This window comes from Lycium barbarum, chromosome 6, assembly GCF_019175385.1.
Source record: "Lycium barbarum isolate Lr01 chromosome 6, ASM1917538v2, whole genome shotgun sequence".
In the NCBI taxonomy this organism is placed as follows: domain Eukaryota; kingdom Viridiplantae; phylum Streptophyta; class Magnoliopsida; order Solanales; family Solanaceae; genus Lycium; species Lycium barbarum.
In genome coordinates, this window is record NC_083342.1 from 6,638,770 (window position 1) to 6,666,553 (window position 27,784).

Below are 27,784 nucleotides of genomic sequence, written 5' to 3' on the forward strand. Positions count from 1 at the left end.
TCATTGTCTTACTAAACAGTGTCAATTGGAATAGTCAGCTTTGAATATGAGCATTGGCAGCCACACACACACACAAACAACAACAACAAAAACCAAAAACCAAAAACCAAAAAAAAAAAAAAAAAAAAAAGAAGAAAGAAAGAAAGAAACTGATCCAGTTTTGACGTAAACAGATATAGAGCCTGTTTGGATGGGCTTATGTGGTTTGCAGCTTATAAGCTAAAAAAAATAAGTTGGTAGTCTAACTTATTTTTTTTGGCTTATAAGCTGTTTTCAGCTTATAAGCTGCTTTAGATAAGCTAAGTCAAATGGATCCAATTATTTTTTTAAGCTTATTTTAAGCACAAAATGATTTTAAGCTGGCCAGCCAAACACTCGAAAAAACTGAAAACATCTTATAAGCAACTTATAAGCCAATCCAAACAGGCTCATACTCAGCACAAGACTGAAAAGTGAGCACTTCTCCAGTCCAACATGGATGATAAGCTATGTTGTTCGAACTCTTAAAAAAGTCGCCGTGTCAAATCCTACAACAATGCATTATTTTTGAAGAATCTAACACATCAAACGATATTTTTGGAGAGTCTGTGCATCATCCCTCGTGTTTTGTCATTCTTTTAATAATCATGGTGTCGGGGGCAGCTTGTGCACACCTCGACTAATTCCACAGGGTACTTATTATCTCTCACCAGTTGCCAGCACAGTATAATATTCGGACACTCAAAGACAGGAGGCAAACACCAGAAATAACTTTAGTACAACAACTTAATTTTCAAGTGAAAATGCTAAAAAACACATAGTATAGGTAAAACAATAAGAACAATTCTCTTCGGTAAGATCTAACATCATTAGAAACATATCTCAACGTATCACAATCAACACTATAATAATGTTACCACCCACCGGCACATGTACCAAGTAACTCTGTCCAACAAAGCTTGGACAGATGGAAAAAAATTACCTAATGTTTTTGCCTCCGTTAAAAGAATGCTAACCACAACAAGATCTTCTAATAATCCATCAAAATTTACCCACTTAAGGTCAACGCCTTAAATGGTAGCTATACATCTCTATTAATCAATCAAAATCTGAGAACGAATCAGGACATAACGAAATGTTACCTTACCTACAACGATATACTGATGTCAATGGAATAGAACCATTCAAGAAGTTGTAGATTTGATCATGCAAAATAGTACAGTGATGCGAAGCATATGAAGAAGTCGGTAAGAAGAAGACCCACAGCATCAAAGACAAACTTTGGAGCGAATAAACCCCATACCATCAAGTGCCGCCTTTGAATCGTAACACATATAATTGTAAGTGTCATAGATATAGCCATAATAAGTCCATACATCAAATAGACCTGGCATAACTGGAAAAAAAACAGTTGTTTCCTTTTCTCAGCCTGGACTACCTCTGGACGTCGTCGGCAAGCAACAATAAGTGGAAGTCCCATTACTGGAAGAATGTGGGAGAAACCAAATGTATCGACGGTAAGAAGGGCGGCTTGACGAACAAGGTTGAATTCCTCAAACCCAACGAAAGAGGCAGCATAGCGGAGCCCATCAAAGGCACACCAATGCCCAGTGCAGAAAAATAAGCACACGGCTAAAAGGCTCGATTTTGCCACCGGAGAAGAATATAAAGTTGAACTTTCATTGCAGTCTTGTTCTAACATCATTAACCTAATTATGCACCACCCTTGAATTACCGCTGCTAGAGCAACTAGAGGACCTTGTTTCCCAGATAAAATGATTATTGTCGAACTCCATGCAGATAACATGGCAGTTGCTTTAACAATTGTACCTTCCTCCAAGCCCGAAGTCTTTTTCTCTTTACCACAAAGTAGGGATATTGCTAATAAAAATAGTTGCAGAAGACCAAAAACATAGATGATCCGAGGAATCCAATATGCTTTTATATCCACAATCATCGTGCTCGGGCTAAATAAGTTACCATCTAAAGCCCAAGCTAGAGCTATAAGAGAAGAAGCAAATATGGTTCCAATAATAACAAACTTGAATATGTCCTGACTGGAACTATGTCTGATGTTCTTGTAAAGTATATAAGCTAAAATGATAAGCGCTAAAAAGGGCAAGATATCAGCAACATAAATCCATAAGTTGGTGGATTGTTCAACTCCTACGGTCCACGAAGGAAATGACTTCAAAAATAAAGAATTGACAGCCTGTTTTGACTGTCCAAGTTCGATACCGAATCTGAGAAGAGGAACCACCAGAACAAAAAGAAGTCCTTCAAGAAGCATCATTTTTTTCACTATTGCATGACGTAATTGAAGCATTCCAGCCGTGGCCAATAGAAAACTTGCCACTTTACCTTCCTCCAAGATGAAACTATTTGAAAGAAAACTGAAAGCACGGATCAGCACAGCAGCATATGCAAAAATAGCCTCGGAAGAAATTACAAAATTTCCACCACGAGGAAGATAGCAACTACTGCATAGTTTGTCCAATTTCTTGATGGTGAAAATGTGAACAAAAAGAGAGAACACCAAGATGCATAAACCAGTTCCCATCATCTTTACATTGAACTCTGTCCATTTGGAACGAGCAAGTGCAGCAATACTCGACAAGAAATTAGTATAAGCTTCAACTTGCTTCTTCAGTTGAGGCAACGATGTAAAATCTTCCTTGGTATGTAACCAAATATCATTTGCCTGAGCGTAGAGATTCGATACGTGAAAAATATCTTTGTCCGAAAACCCTATCACCGATGAAGCTGAATATACATCAATGTATCTTTTCACCTGCCATGTATTCATGCAGAGGACATTGACATAGTTCTGCATCCACTTCTCTAAACTTGAGAGATTTATTCCACTTTCAGGAGTAAAATTGTCCAAGTTCCAAGTACCAGCAGCTAATGCATACAGTTCAGGATTAACACGCCCGATGCTTCCAAAAGGATATGGAATACCAAGCAGAGCAGATACTGTTGCGGCAAAGTCAAGCTGCTCGATGGAGCTAGTGCATATCTTCCTTTTCTCCAAGTCAAGTCGACAAGACGAGCTATCTGTTTCGGACGGTAAGGAAGATGGATGATGCTTTTGCAAACTCATAGCAAATAGTGACGTTTCAACTTCTTCTGGAGCACCTCCACCATGATCACCGTTGATGGTTTGCCCGTGATCACCCATCACAAGAAGCAGAGTATTTTCATGTAACCCTCCGGGCCCACTTTGGCTTTCTAAAACATCAACAACTTTCTCCAAAATCCCATTGTACTGATCCAACTTTTCTATCATTTCAGCAGAATCAACACCAAAAATATGTCCAGCATGATCCACGCCAAGAAAATGTGCGATAAGTACATCCCAATCTTCTTTATACAAGTACGGAAACAAGTGCTCGATGCATCCATTATCTACCGTGTCGAGGTCTTTAACGTTAAAAGAAGGGAATGGATGAGATATATTAAAATGATCAGGAAACAGTTGAACCCACGTGTCGTCCCCCATCATCACGACTCGTTTTCCATTCTTAGCCATCTGATATATCAAATTATCTTCAATGATAGCTGGTGCACCAAAGCTATTGCCCACATCAATAAAAGTTGGAAGCCCGCCGGTTGTTAATCCCTTTAGACGTTGCAAACTGGTCGTTGGAGGATCAGCAATAGCTTTAAAGATCTTAGCAAATGAACCTGGCTGAGATGCCAACTTGTGTAACACCTGCAATCTGTCCATCCACGGTTTTTTCTCTTCGAAAAAGGTACTCGGAGCAACAAAGTCATACCTGAGAGCAGAGGTGGCAAAATTAGCCCATGAAAACATGACCCGCTCAACCCTCCCAAGTTTGGGCGAATCAAGGAACCACCCATTTATTAGCTCAGTGCATCTAAAAATTGGGCTGACATGTAGCCCAAATTAACACATGAGAAACTTTGTCAAAATATTATTTGTTTGATATGATATATATAGTCATAATGAAGAAAAACAATAGTTTTATTAGGTTCTTAATAAATTATAAGAGAACGAACAAACAAAATAAAATTTAGTAAGAATTGGGTGGGTTGGGTTATGACCCACTTTTTAGCCCATTTTAGCCCAAGTAACAAGTTATCAACTTAGCCCATTTGACACCCCTACCTGAGAGCGTCGAGAACAATGATGACAATGCGATCAACGGCTGGTTTCGTCCAGCAGCCTTTGGAATGGTTGACCATTTGATCATCTTGAGAAGGAGATAAGCAAGGAGATTGTAGAATATCAGAGCAATGGCTATATTGTGAAAGTTCAGTGCGAGTTAGGAGGAACCCTCTGGTGAAGACTAGAATAGCCAATCCATGAAGAATCAATATCCCAAGAAAAACCGTGAAAACCCATCTCCGCTTACCCAAATTCTCACTTTTCCACCAAACCTCAACACTCTTCGTCTTCGACATTGTAAATCGAGGGACAATGATCAATTTTTAACAATAATTATGGATCTGCATCAAACGTGACGCTAATCAATCATTAAGATATCCAACACTTGTTACGTAATTAATAAAGGAGAAGGTGAAAAAGGATGTGTAGGACTGATTCGAATATGTTAATAATCTATCACTTCACTGCCCAGATCAGCAGAGGTGGAGCTAGGATTTTGAGTTTATGTGTTCTAGATTCTAGAAAAGATAGTTAATGGGTTCTTGATAAATTATTTATACATATTAAGTGAATTTAACACAATTACAGGATTTACGCTAAAGCTACTGGGTTCTACCGGTTAAAAGATTAAGGAACACAGAACTCAAGGTGCAAGCACAATAGAAAAGCAGTTCAGTAAACCGGGAAAGTTTTCATCTATTTTGTATTATCATGTTTCTTTTGGTAAGTATGCTCTTCAGGCACTTGAACCTACTTGGATTACATCTAGACAAATAGAAGCAGGCCGGCAAGTAATGACACGAAATGCATGTCGTGATGGAAAAATATGGATACATATATTTCCAGACAAACCAATTACACTAAGACCCGCAGAAACACATATGTGTTCAGGAAAAGGGTCCCCTGAATATTGGATAGTTGTTGTTAAACCGGTTCAAAAGGGCTATTTCACTAGCAGCATCTGAAATGCCTATACGAACTCAATTCATTATTAACCCTCAGGGGTTGGCTTGGTGGCAATTGACTTGAGTCTTGGGGTGCTCCCTTTCAAGGTCTCAAGTTCGAAACCCACTGGGTGCAAACAATTTCTGAGGGCCATCGGACTGGGTAAAACCTGAATTAACCGTGGTGCACTTGCGGGAAACTCCTTGCCGAGGGCCTGTGCACCCCCGGGATTAGTCGGGGCTCTAAGAGACCCGGACACCCGGTGCTTAATCAAAAAAAAAAAAAAAAAAAACTCAATTCATTATTTCGTAATGTACAACAACAACAACAACCAAGTGAAATCCCACAACGTGGGGTCTGGGGAGGGTAGAGTGTACGCAGACCTTACTCCTACCAAGCTAGGACGGTTGTTTTCGAAAGACCCTCGGCTCAATAGAAAGCATAAAAACAGGTCAGATAAGGCCAAGAAATTCAAAGCGATACGGAAATGAAAATAACGAAAGCGACTAAGCCATGGTGAAGCAGTTTGCAAAGGGCAGTAGCTATCACAGATAAAATAAGATAATCAAAGTACAAGAAATAACAGATAGTAGCAGAAATCAAAGCACAAGAACTTATATCGCGATAATGCAACTACAAATATGAAAGGATAAACGATACTATCTACTAGCCTTCTACCCTAATCTGAGTCCTCCATACCCTCCTATCCAAGGTCATGTCCTCAGTAAGCTGTAACTGCGCCATGTCCTATCTAATCACCTCTCCCCAATACTTCTTCGGCCTACCCCTACATTATGTCGTAATGTAATCGGAAAAAAATGTAGAAAGGGCTCTTAGATATGAAACAAAATTGGACAAAAGTTTCTTTCGCGGAATGCTAGCTAGCTCCGCCCCTGCCCAAATGCTAGGATCTTATAGAATCTGTTCCAAAGTCTGTCTGAGCTACATTAGTGATCTCATACCAAAATGCCAAATAAAAGTAGCCTGCATCACCATATACCTCTTACTTCACTGCCCAAATTTCACACTCTAACCATTCTCACCAAAGATTCAAGTAAAATAGGAAAGTGGATGTAATTCCATAGCTTGAAAAACAAATTACCTGAATTCATTCTCAAAAAAAAAAAAAACATTCTCAAAAAATTACCTGAATAAAACCAAACAGGAAAAATGCAAAGTAGCAACTTCATCAACCCTCATTTTCTAATTTTTTAGTATTTAAGCAATATCATTAACAGCTTACCGAGGACATGACCTTAGATAGGAGATTGTGGAGGACGCGGATTAGGGTAGAAGGTTCGTAAATAGTAGAGCGTGTCTCGTGTATCCTTTCATACTAGTAGGCAAAGTATTACCTTCGTAGTTTCTTGTCCTTCGATTTCCTGTTACTATCTGCTATCTCTTGTACTTCGATTATCGTATTAGTTTGCTGCATTTACTATTACTTTTCTTCATAGTGCTTATCTTTACTATTTTGTCATGACTTCCACTTTCTTCAGTCCTTGTCTAACTTTTTGGTCATGTTTTCTCTTGAGCCGAGGGTCTTTCAGAAACAACCTCCCTATCTCCCAGGTAGGGGTAAGGTCTGCGTACACTCTACTCTCCCCAAACCCCACTTGTGGGATTACACTGGGTATGTTGGTGTTGTTGTTGTTGTAAGCAATGTCATTAACAAAAGGACAGTGTCAACTAACTCCAATTTTTCTCATTGTCACCAGAGATTGAAGTAAAATGGGAAAGTGGATGTAATTCCATAGCTTGGAGAAACAAAATACATGAATAAAATCAAACAGGAGAAATGAAAAGTAGCAACTTCATCAATCCCCATTTTCTAAAATTCCTAGCAATCAAGAAAAATAGCATAAAAACAGGACACTATCAACTAAATCCATTTTTTTCTTCTTCTAATTGTCACCTTCAGAAGAAAAGGGATCTTGGGTTTATAACATTAAAGCTTATATAGAAACACTAACCAAAAACTAAAGATTCAATATAAGCAACAATCAGCAACTTCATCAACCCTCATTTTCTAAAATTTCTAGCAAGTAAAGAAATAGCATAAAAAGGACATTAGTGTCAACTAAATCCATATTTTTCCTCATAGTCGCCTTCAGGAAAAAAGAAAAAAAAAATTGGTTTGTAACATTATAGCATATATTTCAACAATAACACAAAATTAAAGACTCAATATATGCAAATTTAGGCTCATTTCTTTTCTGATTGTCACCTTCAATATCTTTTTTCTATATTTTCAAGAAAAGGGCTTTTTTTGTTTTTCTTTTTCTAACATCTTACCTTAAATCTGAGGATTTTCTTAGTATTTTGGATTTGTCCACCATTGACGAGGTCCGCCACTTCACTGTCGGATTTTCAAGAATGGATTGTCTGGGTTAGGATCCGTTTGTTTGGATCTCACTATCGTATTGCCTCCAAATTTGACACTCAATAATTAAATAAACATTTGTTGTGTCAATATATGCTCTTCTATCATTTAATTTATAGTAAAGTTAAATAAAATATTAATTACTCTCTTCATCCCAATTTAACTTACTTTCATTTTTTTTTTATGAGTAGGTTTGACAATTCAAACACTATATATCGTAAACTTAAAACCACAAAATTCAACGTTACACACATCTTTAATTTAGAACCACAAGACAGTCGAAACTTGAATGGAAATTTTTCAAAAATATACGGCCACGTAGCTCAATATACAATATTATACAACGTTATTGGTGAAAACTAAGCCTGTTAACCGGTTGGAACAGGCCCGGACCGGCAACCGGTTAGAAAACCGGCCGGTTTCCGGTCAAAAACCCGGAACTGGCCATCGGTCACCAGTTAACCGGGTGGAATTTTGGAAACCGGACCCGGCCGGGTAAAAACGTAAAAAAAAAGTATTTGTTTTTTTTTTTTTGCTTTTTCTTAAGTATATGTATATTATAGTATTTCTTAGTATATTATAGGTATATTTATATAGGTTATATAAGTTTATAACTAAAGTTTATATATTTACTAACTAACAATATATATATATATATATATATATATATATATATATATATATATATATATATATATATGTTAAGTTATATGTATCATAAATTAAGTTTATATATTTACTAACTAAAAACTTATAAATATTATAAATTCTAAAAACTCAAGTATGTGTATATTATAAGTAGCTAAGCATATAAGTTAAGTTTTTTCTAAGTTTATAACTTAAGTATATTTATGCTAGATATACCTAATATATACTAAGAATATACTTATAATATAAATATACTTAAGTTATAAAATAGAAATTTATAAACTTAGAAAAAACTTAACTTATATGCTTAGCTACTTATAATATATATGTGTGTGTGCGCGCGCGTGTGTGTGTTTTTAAGTTATATGTATTATAACTTAAGTTATTTTTCCAAGTATATAACTTTATATTTTTTAATTTAAGTAGATGTATATTATAATTATATTCTTAGTATATTTTAGGTATATTCCTAACTTAATATAAGTAAGAATATGAACACAAGTAAATAGAAGAAAACTCAATGAACTATATATTTTATTTATTAATGGATTTTATTTGCAAATTGTAGTTTTTTTTAACTTGCAAATAATACATGAGTTGCAAAAATGTAGTACAAGAATAAAATCAAAAAGTGTGAATCATTTCGCTAATCTCCGCAATATTAAATTCGGTCATTGAGATATCTTCAAAGTCTTCCATTTGGTCTACTCCACTTGCTATCAAATCTTCAATCTCTTCCTCTTCGCCTTCCACCGCTTCTAAGTTTTGGTTGTGTCGCTCCGATCTAATCCAATCGCGAATGGAAACTAGTACTTGCAAGCTAAATCCGGATAATGAGTGTTTGTGGTCTTCAATTTGTTGTCTTCCTTGGCTAAATGCACTTTCCGAAGCCACGGTTGATATTTGAACCGTAAGGATATCTCGAGCCATTCTTGAAAGTATCGGATGACTCGCCTTGTATTTCTTCCACCATGCTAAGATGTCCAAATCATCTAGTTGGTTGATATCCACATTTGGCTGCATCAAATAAAGGTGATATTCATCAAAGTTTGCATTATGAGAATGAGTTGGATGTGAATGTAAAACTTTTAAATTCGGCAAACCCGACAAACCCTTTTTGCTACTTTGAGAAGTAGTGGAGCGTGGAGCAACGGGTGTAGCACTTTCTTCCAAAGTAGAATAATGAGTACAAGCTTTTCTAAATTCGGCATCAACCGCGAGCTCGGCATCAAGTAAAGATGGTTTAACTCCCTCGGAAATTTCTAAATATTTATAAATTTGACCAACCAAACCTCTAGTATAAGACATTTTAAAACAAGGATTTAAAAGAGAACTAAATATAAATAAAGTTGGGATGGGAAAAAAATAGTTCTTAAATTTTGTTGTCATAGAAAAAATAGCTGCTTGATAACCGGATTTATCTTTATACTCATATGAAACTCTAGCTATTTCCGTTAAGTAGGCTAAAATTCCGGGTACCGTAGGATAGAATTGTCTAGAAAAAGAAGAGTTGCATTATAATTTTTTTGTAAAAGTTCAATACATTCCTTAACATCTTCCCAATCGTTATTATTTATCCACTCATCACTTTCCGTATTAAAATGGTTGTAAACTTGTTGTATGCGAATCCTATAACCATATGTTTGTTGTAACATAATGTAAGTGTAGTTCCACCTACTGTCAACTTCTACTTGAATTTTCCTAGGTCTAAGGTGTCACGCCCCGAACGATGGCCTGGGCGAAACACGGCACTCGGTGCCATACTGCATGTGACCGAGCGAACCACATGGCTTGCTGAATCATCATGAGGCATACATGAGCGGAAATATAGCATGAACGTGATGAGCTTTTATAAAACATGAGATGTCATAATAATTTAATGAAATACCTGTTTAAATCATAAACGCGGAAATAACATGAGTTGAGCCAAAGATGGCTAAACACCTTGCATGTCTAACATAACTAAACTGACTAGTCTATGAAACCTCTTATCGCGAATCTTAACTGGAAAACGTACTTGCTGGGACAAGGCCCCCCAGCATACCTTTAAATTCATGACTAGTAAAATAAAGATAACTGACTAAACCCCGAATGAGATGGGGCTCACCAATGAGCTGATACGAGCAAATCCTACTGAGCAGATGCGGCGTCCTGTAAATACGTACCTGCATCGTGAAATGCAGGCCCCCGGGCAATAAAAGGGGACTTCAGCACATTGAATGTACTGGTAAGTAAAGCAACTGAATGAAATAACATGGGACATGAAATAACATGATAAGAACTGAAACTGAAAACCTGGACATGAACATGAGCATGAGCTTAAGCATAGGTATATATATATATATATATATATTATATGATATAAGTAAAACGTGATAAGTAGGGAGAGCATTTCATAAACCGACATGTGATATCACCACGTGGGTGCATGGAATCTGGTACCTCGCCGGACCAGCAGAGCCCTCATACCTTGCCGGGGTATAAAGTGGTAACGTGCCTTATGGATTCATTCAGTGTAAAATTAAGGTATCGTCCTAACTGGGCGGAGCGATCCTTGTCCTACGGTGGCTACGTAGTTTCAGGCTATCTGAGCCTTCTCGGTAATTTGTGCAACTCCCAAAAACATGAACATGATATAATTGGCTAAGAAGCCCATGATTTTCGTGAATTAACTTGTACTTGACTTGTAATCATGATTTCACGAAATAACTTGTAAACATGGTTTCATGAAATAACTTGTAAATATGGTTTCATGAAATAACTGGTAAACATGGTTTCATGAAATAACTTGTATTTAGCATGTATGTATCTTGTATCATAGCATGAAAATAATTATATAATATAGTTGCATGAAAACTTGTAGACATGTAGGATATTCATGAAATAATCATTTTTAGTTAAAAACATGCATGCAAGAACCCATGGAATATAAGATATGAGTTTTCATGGATTACGGACTGATTCTCAATAATCATATGGAGTTATTAAGAACACAATGATAGAATAATAGCAATTCATACATAATATAATTATGGACATGGACCTAGGGTTATCATGAGCATAGTATAGAATCTAAACCCTAGTTTTGTAAAGTTTCATACTTTATGGATTAGGAGGCATGGGGAAGAACAATGATGTTCCCACACGTAGATAGTAATTCTACATACCTTAGTCGCTCCAAAACTTGAATTAAAGACTTGAGCTTTGAATAAGATTTCCAAAATCTTGAATTCTTGAACCTTGAGATGGGTTTTCTTGAAACCCTAGTTTAGGAATGATGATTTCTTGTTTAGATTACAAGGATATGTATTAGAATTGACTTGGAATAATTAGAGTAGGCTTACCTTGGTGTTCTTGATGATGGAAGAGGATAGGAGGTCGTTCTAGGGCTTGAAGGAATGCAAAATAATGATTTGAACTGATATGGACGAATATATACTGTTCTGAAAAAAATAAATTTTCGGCCCAGTTAAATACTGGCCGTATTTTGAAATATGGGCCATATTTTGAAATACGGACTGCATTGCGTCTCTTCAGTAAAATGGCCATAACTCTTTGCACAAATGTCCGTTTGACCACCATAATATACTGTTGGAAAGGTATTTCAAAGATCTACAACTTTCATCAAGGAAGTTTTCCCAAATTCCAAATACGTTTTGAAATACGGACCGTATTTTGAAATACAGTCCGTATTTAACCATTTAACATCCAAATGTCAAATTCCAGAATGCTCAGAAATCCTTGGTACCAGTTTACGACTTGAATTACGGCTCTTATACTGAAATACGATCACTGTTCATGGGCGTAAACCCCCATCTTACAACTGAACAGGGAAATTCCAATTTCCACATTCTTTATCTGATTTGCTAAGTCTAGAATCATGATCAAAACTTAGGTTAAAGGTACGGGGTGTTACATAAGGTTATTTTGCAAACAAGAATTCTTAAAATCTCTCATTTTTTGCTTATTAGCATTAAAAAAAGGAAAAGCAACCGCATTTCTAACTCTTTGAATAGAATCTTCAAAATAGTCAAGACCATCTCTAACAATCAAGTTTAAAATGTAACAACTACATCTCACATGAAAAATATTTTTTAGCGGAAGGTTTAATTCCCTTTTTAAAAGACCAACCGCCTTTGTATTATTAGAAGCATTATCTAAAGCAATACAAAGTGTTTTTCTATAAATGTTAAAAAAATTCATAATAGTTGACATTGAATCCGCTAAAAATTTTCCGCCATGACGATCTTTCCCTTCATCATATAAAAAATCTATAATTCTTTTTTGCATCACCCAATTATCATCAACCCAATGACATGTAATAGAAAAAAATCTAACTTGTTAAGACTAAGACCAATATCGACGGTAAGAGAAACACTACAATTTAAGGAATTAAATACATGGCGCAAATAAAATCTATATTTTTTATCTAAATCAATAATATCCGATTTACAAGTACTTCTAGGAATACTCTCAAACAACGGATTATAACAACGTTAAATATAAGTAACAAAATCCAAACCCGAAGGAAAGGAAAATTGTAGAGCATCAAAAGCAACCATTTTAGCTATTTCTATATGATCTTTTTTCTCGTCATAGCTAAAAATTTTACCGGTTCGTGGGTCTATTGTTTGTTGAATACCCCTCACATTTGAACCCGTTTGCTCTCCCCAAACATCCTTGTGTTTAGCTCTCATGTGACCCGTTAGTGAAGCCGTTCCACCATCCTTACTAGTTTGTTGCCTGAAAGCAAATTCTTTTCCACATATAGTACATATAGCTAATTGTCTTCCCTTATCTTTAGTCATAAATTTCCAAACTCTAGCGGTTGGCTTACGAGCTTTTGGCGGTTTGACTTATGTATGTGATTGTGCAGGATGTGTATCTCCTATGGGATTTTCGGGGGCTTGTGTTTCATCATCATCATCATCAATTTCATTAAAAGTGCCGATATAGTGTTCCATTACCTCATGATCTAAAAGTGGATTATTTCCACCAATATTAATACCTAAATTAGGTGTTTCGCTCACAAATGTTTTCTCCTTAAACCCAACTCTACCACTACCACTACCGCCACCACGTCTCACTCTCTTCGACATTATTAAATAGCAATAATTTAAATCACACACAAATAAATAACAAAAAAATAAATTGCAACAAATCAAATTGCTAGAATTAAATAACGGAAAATAAAGATAGAGTTGGAACGAAGGTACCAAATTGCCGGACTAATTTCCACCAAAGTGAAGGCGGCTAGAATTGCAAATCCACCAAAGCTTTTGAGCTACTTCGGATTGTTGCAAAATCACCAACTCCACCAACAATGTTTTTTTTATAATTGCAAAATATAAAATTGAAACTAGAATAAAACTTTATAGTATTTAGTTGAGAGAAATTTAAAGTGGCTAATTGTTGCAAAGTAGCTATAACTGAGAGAAATTGAGAGAAAGAGAAGAGTGAATTGGTGTGGATGAAAATAAAATGGAGAGGGGTTTATATAGGGGTGGGGGATGGGTTAAAGTGTATAAAAAAAGTTTGGGGGGTTGGGGAACAAAGGGAGGCCAAAATGGCCGTTTATAGCCGTTGCCAACGGCCATTTTTGCAAAATGAACCGTTGGCCAACGATCCAGTGGCTACGGATTTTTCTTTAAAAAAAAAAAATTAACCGGCCTGGTCCGGTTAATCGGTCACATTTTTTGAAAATCAGCCCGGTATAGAACCCCGGTAGACTGGCGACTGGTAAACCGGGTCTGGTTACGGAACCAGTTCAACCGGACCGGTTGACAGGATTAGTGAAAACATTATTATACATAATATATCAACCTTGTATAAAAGTGTAGAATAGTGTATAAAAGGTGTTTCTACACAAATATTGACTTAACGAGCTAACAAACTCAAACTATGACTCCGTGGCGTAAGTATTTTCTCCCAGTAGACATGGAACATGATTTCCCAAAGTAAAAAATTAGGACAAAAGTGTAATTAAATGTTATATTTACAAAATATAAGGAAAAAACTTAATTTATATTATCACACTCCCAAATTAATGAGGGACGATAGTGACTGTCACCCGATGAGATTGATGCGCTCTCACAAAAGAGATCAAGAGCATACATGAGAAGATTCAAGCATTTTACCATTATGTAAGAGTTAATCAAAACATAACTACTTACGAAAGGCATTTGAAAGCATCATATAACGAAAATTATCCTCAATAAGAGGCGTCATTTAAATACTATCACATAAATATCCTACAGTAAAGAAAGAAAATAGTAAGGGAAGCCGTAACAACTACTCTCTCCTTCCCAATTGATGTGACACTTTTCGCTTTTCGAGAGTCAATTTAACTAAACTTTGAAGCTAAATTAGATTAGATTAACTCGATATTTTAACATTAAAACCTGTATATTTGAAAACTATATGAAAAGTACTATAATTGCAACTTTTCTCATATCAATTTGATGAAGAAATACATCTTAAAATGATGGTCAAATTCACACAATTTGAATCTCGGGAAGCGAAAAGTGCCACATAAATTAGGGTAGAGGGAGTATAAAACTTGATAAAAGTATATCCTATGGAAATCAGAGTTGTCCCAATACAAAGAGGTCATGACCTAGAAAATCATGTTGATAAATTTTGTGAATGTCCACCAAGTTCACTTTAAGCAGTCCAAGTAAGGTAAATATGCAGTTGAATCAGTTATCAACCTCACTTAGTTTGCTTTGTAGAAACAAGACCAATTTTTACTACTAGTCATGAGTTTAGATTGGAACAGATGGATGTTGTTGAAAGTTATTCATCATAATGCATCATGTCGTGTTTATGACTGAGACTCAATTATTTGCTCGTACAGTTTTGGGGCGTGACAAAATAGAGTTTACAAGGAATTTACTCTGTGTGGGAGAGGGAGGGGGCTAGTCTCCTCCATTTGTCTATTCTTTTAGTAATAGTATTCAGTTACCCTCGTAGTTCTTATATCTTGATGTGTATTACTATATGTGGCCATTTGTTTTGTATCTACTATTTTGTTGTCTCTTTTCTTACAATCTTGCGTTAGTTATCTTTGTTAAATATACCTTATTTAGCATCCCAAAATCAGGGATCTGTTCATTAATCAAAGATCTCTTCATTAATCAGGGATCTTCCCATTCATCAAGGATCTTCCCATGTCATTAGGCTTGTAATTAGGAGACAATAGTTAGGACTATTTTTTTGTATAAATCTGTTGTTTATCCTACTGTTCGATTCATTGAATCAGATCACAATTCTTTATTCCCAATTGTTCTCCCTTTATTCAACTTAGTATTAAGAGCCTAGTTTTTTTTTTCTGAGTACTAAATACTCAAAAAAAAAAAAAACCAGAAAATCCTTTTGATCATCTTGGGCTCGGTTTCTTGAATCGGTCATTGCCGGATTTGTTCGTTGATTCCCTTCGACTCCGTTTTATTTTCCTTTTCGAATCAAGATTGATTCGCCAGATACCTTGTCAACCAAATTTGACGGGCATAACTTTCCGATCTTGAAGTTCCATTTCAAGGCTTTCATTAGAGGCAAAGGCCTTCTTGGTATTCTAGATGGCTCAAAGACTGTACCTATAGAAGTCAAAGAAAAATAAGCTTGAGAGGTTGACAATGGAAAAATCATCACATGGATTGTCAATTCTGTCTCTGTTGATATAGCTATGGAACTGACATCTTTTGAGAAAGCATCATAAATGTGGAATCACCTACATACCCTCGGTACCCAACAGAATTTGGCTGAAGTTTGAATTGGAAAGGCTACTTGTAGAATCGACACAAGCTGAGAAAAATGTTCATTGCTTCTATTCTGGATTGCTCACGTTATGGGCAGAACAAGATTAGTTTTTTGTTGCCTCAATTCCTGCTGCTGGACTAAAGGACTTCATGACTACTACGAAAAGGACAAGGACTGTCCAATTCCTGATAAAACTCAGCTCTGAGTTCGAGCCTTTACGTGCTAGCATTCTCAACAAGGAAAAACTACTAGCTTTGGATGTTCCAAAGTTCAATGTTCTTCGAGAAGAAACTAGGTTGGGTTCCCAGGCTTCTATGGAAAATTCCCTTTTCATGGACATTGCCATGGCTGCATACATAAGTTCTTCTTCCTTGGGAAATTCCAACAAGACAATCCAGTGCTATCATTGCAAGGAAACAAGGCATGTCATTTCTCATTACAAGAAGCGAAATTATTGCAACCATTGTAAGAAGGAAGGTCACATTATTCTGGACTGCCGTAAGAAACCTGGTCCAAGCAAACGCTCAATTCCTCATAAAGACTTTCAAGGGATGTTGGTACACAATAACCATCAGACACAAAGACACATCAAGCACCAGCATTACTTGATCGTAGCGATGTTTACAAGATGATACAAGAATCGTTGGCGGCTGCTCTCCCTAATGCAATCTTTATAGCTTTAGCTGCGACGTATCCTAGTAAGAATAAAATTTCAAATTCAATGGTATGGCGTATTGATTCTGCTGCATCTAACCACATGACAGGAAACCTTTTTTTTTTTTTTTCTGATTTATCTAAAACACTTTCTATACATGAAATTGTTATCACAAATGGTCATGTTTTATCTGCATCAGGCATTGGCTCTATGAAACAATTTTTAGAATTTCTTTGTGTACCAAAACTTACTGCAAATCTTTTATCTATCGGACAACTTGTAGAACAAAATTGTTTAGTTATTTTTTCTCCTAATAGTTGTGTTATTCAGAACATATTGATAGGGAAAGCGATGGCCAAGGGGCGTAAGGTTGGCAAGTTGTTTCTTCTTCAATCACCCGACACCAAACTTCATCAATGTTTTCTTTCAGCTTCAAATAAAGATATTGAGTTTTTAAATAAAAGGTGGACCTTGTGGAATCTTCGTTTAGGCCATCCACATGCTTGTCGTTTAAATGTCATGTTGAAATCTTGTAATTTGTTTGATAAAAACTCATTTATTTTTCCCTCTAAATTTCCTTGTGAGAGTTGTGCAAGATCAAAGAGTCATAAACTTCCATTTCAATTAAGCAATACTACTTATTCTACTTGTTTTGATTTAATTCATAGTGATGTTTGGGGACCTTCTCCTATTATATCTTGTTTGGGATACAAATATTTTATCTTATTCATTGAACAAGCATCTCATTATACAGGGGTTTATTTTTTGAAACACAAATCTAAGGTATCAAACATTGTGAACTTTTTTTACAACCTTATAGAGACCCAGTTTGAGAAAAAGATCAAGGTTTTTCATTCAGATTCGGGAGGGGAGTATGTAAATACAAACTTCACCAATTTTTTTTTTTTTTTTAAAAAGGCATTATTCATCAACGTTATTTCCCCTATACACGGGAACAAAATGGTGTGGCGGAACGTGAGAATAGACATGTTGTTGAAATTGCCTTAGCTTTACTTGATACATCAAATGTTCCAAAAATATTTTGGGTTGAAGCAATCAAAACATCTATTTATCTTATAAATAGACAATCGTCTTCGGTCATTAAACAAATTGCCCCTATTTTATTCTTCTCAAAAAATTGCCCGACTATTCGCATCTTAAGGTATTTGGTTGTGTATGTTTTGTTCTTCTTCCAGGTCATGAATGTCATAAATTATCCTCAAAAGCTGTTAAATATACTTTTTTAGGATACAATGATATCCAAAAAGGGTATTTGTGTTATGATTCAACTCGCAATCTTCTACTATATCCTTTTTGAAAAAAAAAAAAAACTCTACTCGTGATTCTGCTTGCTGTGACAACCTAACCACTGGTCCATCGTCGAATTTATCTGCCACAACAGGTACTACTTATGACTTTGATCCTTTTTTTTTAAATGACACCACTTCGGTGAACGTTAATCATTTACCTCACCAACCTGACACACATAATGTTTCATTAAACCTTAATAACCAATCTTTTCCTCCTCGTCAAAATATCATTGACCCCGTTAGACGATCATCTCATCATGTTCCTCCTCTAGCCCGATATGGATACTCAACAGGTGAATATGGCCGACTATATGACTTACTAACAACTTTGAATTCTATAGTTGTGCCAAATTCTTACATGCAGGCTAGTGGTCAGAAATGTTGGGAGGATGCAATGCATGACGAATTAGTTGCCCTTGAGGAGAATAATATATGGGATATGGTGGATAGACCAACAGATGCAACAATTATTAGAAGTAGATGGGTGTACTCAATTAAGATGAAAGCTGATGGATCCCTAGATTAATACAAAGCAAGATTTGTAGCTTAAGGGTACAAGCAAGTGCATGGAATTGACTATGATGAAACCTTTGCTCAAGTAGCTAAGATGACGACAGTACATATATTGCTTGCTTTAGCGTCAATAAGAAGTTGGAAGTTACATCAACTGGACATGAAGAATGCTTTCCTGCATGGAGACTTGTAAGAAGTGGTCTACATGAATCCACCCCCAGGTTACAAATATTATAGTTCGAATCAGGTGTGTCGTCTTAAGAAATCTCTCTACGAATTAAAGAAGGCTCCTCGCTCTTAGTTTAAAATTTTAGAACTACAATCCTAGGTGCTGGTTTTACTCAGATTATTCATTATTCCTATGTCGGTCTAGCTTATGCATTACTATTCTCCTCATGTACGTAGATGACATGATTATCACGGGAAACGATGAAATTGGAATCTCTCATTTGAAAAGCCTGTTACACTCCTCGTTCAAGATGAAGGACCTAGGAAAGCTAGCAATTTTTTTGGTTTTGGAGGTGAGTTATGGAAAAGAAGGCATATGATTGAGTCAACAAAAGTATGCAGAAGATCTTATTCAGTTAGCCAATCTCACTGATCATAAGAAGGATGTTCATACTCCAATGGAAGCGAATACGAAATACAGAAAAGGGGAAGGAGAGCTTTTTGTAGATCAGACTTTGTATAGACGTTTTGTTGGATCACTTATCTATCTTACGATGAGTCGTCCTGATATCTCCTATGCAGTACAAGTGTTAAGTCAATTCGTTACCAAGCCCTACAACATTTACTACTTAGCTTTGCTTAGGGTTATTAGATACATAAGAAGTAGTGTGAATTGAAGTCTCTTATTTCCATCATCTTCATCGTTGGACATTGTGGGATACGCTGATGCAGATTGGGAAGGATGCCTTGATGTAAGACGATCCACTACAGGCTGGTGCATGATGCATGGCTCGTGCATGATCTCTTGGAAGTGCAAGAAACAATCTCGAACATCGAAGTCATCCACAGAGGCAGAGTATAGAAGTATGTTTGCTGCATGCTTTGAAATCATTTGGCTACGAAGGCTGTTATCAAAATGGAAGGATCAACCACATTATATAGAGACAATACCAGTGCAATCCGAATAGCAACCAGCCCCTTTCATCATGAAAATAGCAAGCACATAGACGTAGACTGTCACTACATTAGAGAACTAGTTGAAGACCGGAGCGTTAACTTGAGATATATATCCTCAAAAGATCAACTGGCTGAACTGTTCACAAAGGCCATGTCAAGAAGTCGACACAATTACCTTCTGTCCAAACTCATGTTCTGTCATACACAACATACGTTTGAGGGAGGGTGTTGAATATACCTTATTTAGCATCCCAAAATCAGGGATCTCTTCATTAATCAGGGATCTTCCCATGTCATTAGGCTTGTAATTAGGAGACAATTAGGACTACTTTTTTTTGTATAAATCTGTTGTATATCCTACTGTTCTACTCATTGAATCAGATCACAATTTTTTATTCCAAATTGTTCTCCCTTTATTCAACTATCTTTATCTTACCTTATAAACAAAAAATCTTGCATTAGTTACTTTTCTTTTGAGCTGAGGGTCTATCGGAAATAACTTCTCTACCTCACAAAGGTAGGGGTAAGCTCTGCGAATATCCTACCCTCCCCAAACCTACTTGTGGGAGTGTAGTGGGTTTGGTGTTGTTGTTGTATGGAATTCAAATTAAGGTTCTGGGGAAAAATCACTTTACTCCAAATTCCCAAATTTGGGAGATTCAACAACACATTTAATTAGATCTCATATTTTCAAACCGGTGATGATCATATTGTTTGTTGACGCACATACAACCACGAGAGGGTCGGTGGAGAACCATTTAGAGTTAACTACTTGATCATGTTTTTTAAAGTCATATATTTGAGACTAAAAATTAATTTAAATCAGTGAATAAAAACTATTTTCAATTAAAAGTAACAATAACTCACGATCTTAATTAGCTAGCAACCTCTATATAATTGTGGCGAGACTTTATGTAACAAAACTAATGTCCAACTCAAACATTGATGTATATTATACTCAATGTACCAAATTACAACTGAGAAAAGGGAACAACAAATAATGAGCAACGTAACAGTCCTTAAAGGGAAATTGAGAAGGTTATGATATTTTTCTCAACAATATGCATTAACCTATTTTTCTACCATAAGTCGTTATTTATTAACCTGAATCTCAAACATAGCCACTTAATTAGGTGTTGGGCTACGTTGCTAAGACTGGTCCAGCCCCATTCATAACATTTTATAATCTCTTAACTAGGAAAGAGAGCATAACTTGCTTCTTTTGTCGGGCTCTTCACATTGAGAACTATAACTACTAAAAAGGTAACGTTATGATGGATTCCGTCGGAAATTGCTTGTCCGAAATGTTTCCTACGGACTTTCATCGGAAATCATTAAAGACTGCGCCAATTTTCAATGAACATTCATCTGAAATTCACGTTTTTCGTTTCATCGGAAATTCATGTTTTCCATTCCATCGATTTTTTTAGCAATGTATCATTCAACTTCTCCTTGATACAATCTAAAGCAAGCTCATACTTCTTGCAAAATTGACAATGAAAAGATATGTAGTTATATACCATACAATCAAGGTAGCACTAGTCTTTGAAAAAGGGACAAATTAAAGGAGAATTACAAAAAAGAAACAAAGAGGCTAGAGATTTCATGATAGCTGCGCTGTAAATATTTATCTAAATATCTGAAAATTGAGACAAAAACAAGCACAGATTCACAACATACTACAGTTTGAGAATTGTTTTTTTTCTATTGTTGCATGCATGCAACAACTTTAAATAATCCAAGCTAGCTATCTTAATACAAAAACAAAAATAATTGTACCTTCATTGGAAACTAGAAGTATAACCTAGCTATAGTAAGTAAAATTCCTACCTATACATATACATGACTAAATCTCAAATCCCTTCTTTTATATATCAAAAAGATGGTACTTGAAAATGTCCAAGGTCTTCATGTTCCAAGTTTTACCTGCAAATTATATGTATCAAGAAACAAAATCTGGTAATAGTTGAGTCGTGTATCGCTTGCCACTCTGAAAATCAATGTTTTCAAAGCTAATATTTGGTGGAATATTGGTGGATTGCTCATTCTATTATAATGACTTCCCATTTCAAGCCTACTTCCCAATCCAATGTTTTGGTTATTAGGCAAAAAATTGTGTTGGTTTTCAGAATTTGGTGGAAGCCCTAAAGTAAGAGAAACATGACCATTATTTCCTTGATGAAAATTTGTTGTTGCCAATTGTTGATGATTTGGATTAAACCTTTGCCCAAATTGATCATCCATTGTATAGGGAGTCATTAGTGGGTAACAGTCTCTTGACTGTGTGTTGTCACTGTTGAGCTTTTCACTTTTGGTCGTTGAAAGAATTGCACTAGAAGAATTCTGCATGCCATTTCTTGGCTTTTTGTTGTTCCTTTGATCACCAATGTTCTCCATATTTAATGAGCCAATGAAGGAGAAACCTGTTGAGAGAAACATGTTAATTAGACAACGTGTCTAAATATAGAGACAAACTAAAATCTAAGAGACACTTTTTACTATAAATAAATGTCTAGCTAGGTTCATTTGTCTTTTGAATCTAGTGTGTTGTTTTGTAAGAGTCAAAAAGGGCAGTTGCATCAAGCATTTCGTGTTTATGAGGGTTAAGGAATGGTTGTGCGTCAAAGGGTCTAATCTAGACAACCTAGCCTGACCCACGCATCAATCAGTAGCAGATTTCACGGCTCGAATCCGTAATCTAAAGGCACACAGAGACAACTTTAATGTTGCTCCAACACTCTCCTTCAAGAATGCTGCATGGTCCGGGGAAGGACCACACCGCCTAACCTAATGTAAGTAGCTGATTCCACTACTTGAACTCGTTCGAGACAAATTTACTATTGCTCCAAGACTCTCTTCAAAAAGTATGTTTTATAAGAAAGGAGTAGTGTTTAATATAATCTCAAAGTGAATTTGTATGTTTATCTTCCTCTTTCATCCTCATCGTGCCAGACATAATATATTATGAAGAGCTGAGCTTATATTCCAACTGACCTGCAGCTTGAGCCGGAAGCGAGCCGCAGCCGCCAGTCGGAGATGTTGAAATGGTGGAAGTAGAAATTTCTGTGGGAGAAGCATCCTGAATATTGCTACTAATTGGTTTCTCTTGTGGAGCACTTGATTTTGAGCCAACTACTTCTTTGTTAGGCTCATTCTTGTTCACAATATTTTCTTCTAAACCATTTTTCTCTTGATTATTCTTCACTTCTTCCATGTACATTTCCTCTACCATTGGCTTCCATAGTCGAACTCGAGCATTTATGAACCAATTGGATACCTGCATTTCATACATTATAATTAGGAAGTTGTAATTAGGAAAGTATTTCAAGAATTTAATTAATTATTCGTTCCGTCTCAATTTATGCAACATTATTTGACTGGGGCGGAATTTAAGAAAGAAAGATTTTTGAATTTGTGTGATTATAAATCATTCTATCAAGAGTAAAATGAAGTTGACTTATTTCTAATTATAGAAAGATAACATCCTTTTCTAGACAAACTAAAAGAGAAAATATGCACACTGTCACATAAATTGAGATAGACAAAGTATCAAAATTACTCAAGTAGTAGAAGCTGATAATGAAAATTTCAAGAACCTGGCTCCTCGTTAGTCCTGTTTGCTTAGCAAGCATGATTTTATCTGAATCTTTGGGATACCTGCACGACAAAAACAAAGATGCTATATTTATAAAATTTGAGAAAGATGGTATATGTGAGTTCTTTATGAGGTTTCTAAATGGTGTAAAATGTTTTTTAGTAGTGATCAAAGTTCATTTCTTAAATGTGTTTGTTGTAAATCTCATTTAAAAGTTTAAACGATTACATAGAAAGAGCACACTCTTTATGTAATAGAAACCTTTTTGCTATAACATATTTGACAATGAGGTATTTTTTAAAAAAATAAGTACTGATGAAACTTGAAACTAAGGGCCCGTTTGAACATATAATTTTTTGCTTTTTTCAACTTCCTTTTTTAAAAACTTTTTATTGTACATTATAGTCAATTCTCACTCCAAATTGAAGTTGAATTTTTTAAGTTACGTTTGAGAAAATGGTTCTAACCACTTTTTAAGTAAAAAAAATCTCTGACAAACTTTAACATTATTTTCAATTAAAATTAATGTCCAAACACATACTTAAATTTCCAAATACCCTTTCAGCCTAACTTTAAATACTATTTTTTTTTTCAAATATCATGAGATTCATATCCAAACGCCTAATAAGTGTATTTACTCATATACGTGTTGAATTGTGAGATGACTTTATCTAAAAGCTTAAATACATGTGTTTATTTACTTAATTACGTCTTCAACAAGTACTTACGGATGAAGAAAATGTTCGAAGAGCCAAGCGCGAAGTACTGAGACAGCTCTTTCTGGCAAACCTCTTTGTGGTCTCCAAGCATTTGGTTGCATCATCCCCAATTGTTGAAGTGCACGTTGTTGGCGTAATTGATGATCCACAAATTTCAACTTTGATCCTTCAATTTTTCCTCCCATGCTCTCTTCTTCCCCTAAAGTTTTGCTTGTGGCCTTTATTTGCCCAGAAATTGCATCTTTTAGGCAACGAAATTGCTTTGAAATTGTATGCAAAGCAAGTTGTGTGTAGGATTTTGATGATCCCATTCCTGCTGCTTGCTCAAATGATGCTGCAATTGTTTGCATTTGGTGATGGTATTGTCTATACCTTTGATCCACCTACAAAATCCAAGTAAATTAAACAGTAATAATAAATTTAAAAAAAAAAGAGTTTCAAAATATACAGACCGTCAGTGTAAGAAAATTTTACATTATCATTTCCCTTTTATATGTTGTAACAATTAGTCTGTCTTATTTTCACCATTGTAAATCTCATATCTTAAGGAGGCTTACCTGTACTGAGTGACTTGATAGTCATGTAAAAAGTCTTTCACACTTAAATTGTATATAGCTTAAACAAAACAAAAAGATACAAGAAAAATCTTCAACACAAACTAAAAACAAGTGAACTATTCCGGTCTGGAAAATATCTGTTTGAAGGTAAAAAGAACGAATATTTGAAGCTGAAGTTGAAAACAATTGAACTTTTGTAGGTGAAAAATCATTATTTTACTTGAAATACTCTCAAACCGGCTTTTCAACTTTAGATTCTTTACTTCAAGTTCAATCAGAAATAATGGACAAAATTATAAAACAAGTGGACTCAGGTCTTTCCCCGTTGGACAAATTGTTGAAGTTAAACAGCATGAGTATTTAAAGTTGACGATGAAAAAAAATTGTATTTAGACATAACTTGAAAATGGAAGTTGAAGTTTTATAACTGAAAAATCATTATTATTCGACTGGAGATACTCCTCGAACCAGCTTTTTGGCTTCAAATTCTTTAGTCCGGGGTTCAAGTCGAAATAATGGACAAAATTATAAAACAAAACTTGGTTATTTCACTATTTTCAAATTGAACTTTTGTCCAAATGATCAAGAAATATTCTGGAGGGGAAAAAGTTTTTTAAGTGATTCTCAAATGAAAGGTAAGAATATTTCCAAACTTGAAAGGTTCCAAGTGAAAGAGAAATTGAATAAGAACACGTGCCGTTGATTTTTTGTCAACCCAACAAGACATATTAGGTCTCTCTGATTTATTATCTTTAATTTTTTAACTTTAGTTGGACCCCAATTGAAGAAAATGTAGAACCACACATTTTGTCTATTTTGTATGTATCACATAGAACCAACATGATTGGTGACTCTTTATTGGAAGTGCTTATAGCTTCAACATGAACAAAATTGCACCTTTGAAAACCAACAATTATTGCTAGTATATGAATCAATAGTAACTTGACCCCTCCTTTACCCAAAGAGAAAAAAAAAACAATAAATAAATAACTAGAAAATGATGAATTTAGGGAAAAGGCCAGCCTTTCTTCTCAACCTTTAAGATACACAAAATTGTTCTGACAAAATTGATTTCACTGCTAAAAAAATGTTAATTCTGACAGACGCTTTATAGGAAATTCAATGAAACAGTTTTTGGATCATTTAATTGATTTCACTACTAAGAAGACAGAATTCTGACTGGTGTTTTTTTAGAAATTGTCGAAAAGTTTGAATTTTTGATGGATTTCAGACAGAAGTCCTTTGGAATTTATTTTGCGTTTTTTTAATAGTGGATTTTGCCCAATTGAAACTCCTATCCAAATCAAGAAACTTGATGTTGATCTTTGCAGGTGATAATGAAGAAGAGAAGAAAAAAAATATAGACTATGATATTTAATTAATATATGAATTAGAAGTATACCTCATCAAGCATGCTAACAAGCTTAGCTTTCTTCATTTGAAGTTCTTGCCTTTGAGCAGTTGTAAGCTCAACAACACTATTTTTTTGGCTGCTACTTTCAACATCATCACTAGCCAAAGAAATTAATTCATTCTCCAATTTGTGCTTCTCCTTAACACCAATTTCTAAGCCATCTGCTAATTTGATGCTTTGTCCAACATTAACAACTTCATCAAGAAGTTCTTGTGCAGCTTTTAGGTACTTAGAACCAAAAATCATTCCATTAGAAATCGAAAATGACGATGATGCCCCCGATCCTCGAGTATGATCCATATTATTAGTATTTGGTCTCGGTGATGGTGATGATGATAGTATTCTGACTTGATGATTTTCTGTTGAAATTTCATGGTGGTCTAGTGGAATAGACCTGAAATTGATCATCTGATGATGTTGTTGTTGTTGTTGTTGTTGTTGCGGAGAAAGGCTTAGAGAAAGACCTTGATGGTGCACCTGTGTCGGTGACACCAACCCCGGTCTTTGAAACCCTAATTGGGAAGCAAAGTCCGTCGTGGTGGTGGTGCCTCCGCCGGAGTTGGGAGACACCACGGTGGATGATGGCATATGTGATTGGCTTTCATTTCCACCACCACCACCGCCGCTACCGCCAGGACTATTTTGGTCAACAGAGCTCCACAAACGCGACAAAAGTCCATGATGAGAGGTAGAAATTTCTTGAACAGAAGGACGGTTTGGATCCTGAAAACCGGCTGGGAGGGGGACACCAACGAGGTGTCCCTGCGCGTGGGCTTGCGAAGGGAGGGCCAAGTGGGAAAAATTCCCTCCGGCCGCGGAATTCAAGAAAAACATGTTGGCTAATTGTTGTTGTTGCTGTTGTTGTTGATGTGTATCAGAATAGCCTATATAGTTAGGGTTCATCAAATAAAGTGTCTGACCATCAGCTTGGATTTCTGAGCCTCCTTGATAGTACATAGCCATAGATTTCACCAACTAAAAAAAAATCCTTCTTCACAACCAATCAAGAAAATTAGTTTTTATTTTTTTATTTAGAGTTCTATTTAGAAAACTATTTCAAGAAAATCTTGTTAAAGAAAGCTTAGGCCATCCATATATAAATGGAAGTCACTTCTAACACTTGCTGATGATGGAACCTGAAATTAAAAAGTAAGAGGGAAAAAGCTTATGATAAATCCATGCAAGACCCTAAAGATGGGAATCATTATTGACAAAGATAGCATACGAGTAATATATAATTAAATAACAGCTCAAATATGAAATCTTGATTGAGGAAGGATTTTGATTTTGATGTGTCAACTAAGAGAGAAAAAATTGAGTAGAAAATTTGTGCTTACAATGACATATATGTAGGCTATATCAAATATCTTCTTCCATAAACTAGCTGCAAAAATGAAATAAGAAAATAAGGAAGAAAGGGAGTCTTTATTGTAAAGGGAGGAAGACAGATATTTTCTGCAAAACTCCAAAACAAAAAGAGGAATGTGAATAAAGAGATTTTTATTAGTGCAAGTCTCCCAACGTTACCCGTTATCCTCCCCACCCCACACTTAAACACAATTAAAAAAAAAAAAAAGTGACCGTGTTTAGTAAGAGTTTAAGCTATATACACTGTCAGCGTATTTACAGGTAATTAGTCTTTTTAAATGTAGAATTTGTGATCTTAAAAATCAAACAGTTACCTATTATAACCGGTAAAAACGACATAATGATGACTTGTGGTGTGTATCACTTAGGGGTCGTTTGGTAGGTAGTCAAAATTATCCCGGAATTATAATCCCGGAACTAATTTATCCCATCTCTTGGGATGCGATGCATTTTATACCTTGTTTGGTACAAGGTATACCTTCTACCAAACATGATACAAAAAATTAGTGCTAGGATATCCCAGCTTATACCATGCACCAAACGACCCCTTAAAGTCTTAAACTCTTTTAATTAGTGGTGAGTTTAACTTATATAAATCAACGGTACAATTACAAGTTTTATAGGTATTAATCCTTCATAAAAAAAATTGGCACGGTATTCATAAAAACCAAACAATTTATCTA

General features: G+C 35.5%; 2 protein-coding genes across 2 annotated transcripts; both read right to left on the reverse strand.

Annotated features, from left to right (window-relative positions):
- Positions 1-769: 769 nt before the first annotated feature.
- Positions 770-7,518, reverse strand: LOC132600639 (uncharacterized). The gene is made up of 3 exons (XM_060313941.1): positions 7,352-7,518; positions 4,112-4,452; positions 770-3,758 (listed from the first exon to the last, which is right to left on the reverse strand). Exons 2-3 carry the CDS (start codon positions 4,405-4,407, stop codon positions 1,184-1,186), a joined length of 2,871 nt encoding a protein of 956 aa, XP_060169924.1. The 5' UTR covers positions 4,408-4,452; positions 7,352-7,518; the 3' UTR covers positions 770-1,183.
- A 13,531-nt stretch (positions 7,519-21,049) lies between these two features.
- Positions 21,050-27,254, reverse strand: LOC132600640 (BEL1-like homeodomain protein 5). The gene is given in 7 exon segments (XM_060313942.1): positions 21,050-21,474; positions 21,477-21,871; positions 22,443-22,725; positions 23,045-23,105; positions 23,772-24,145; positions 25,722-26,869; positions 27,071-27,254. Coding segments are annotated over 6 exon segments (2,172 nt in total). The 5' UTR covers positions 26,697-26,869; positions 27,071-27,254; the 3' UTR covers positions 21,050-21,390.
- Positions 27,255-27,784: the final 530 nt, after the last annotated feature.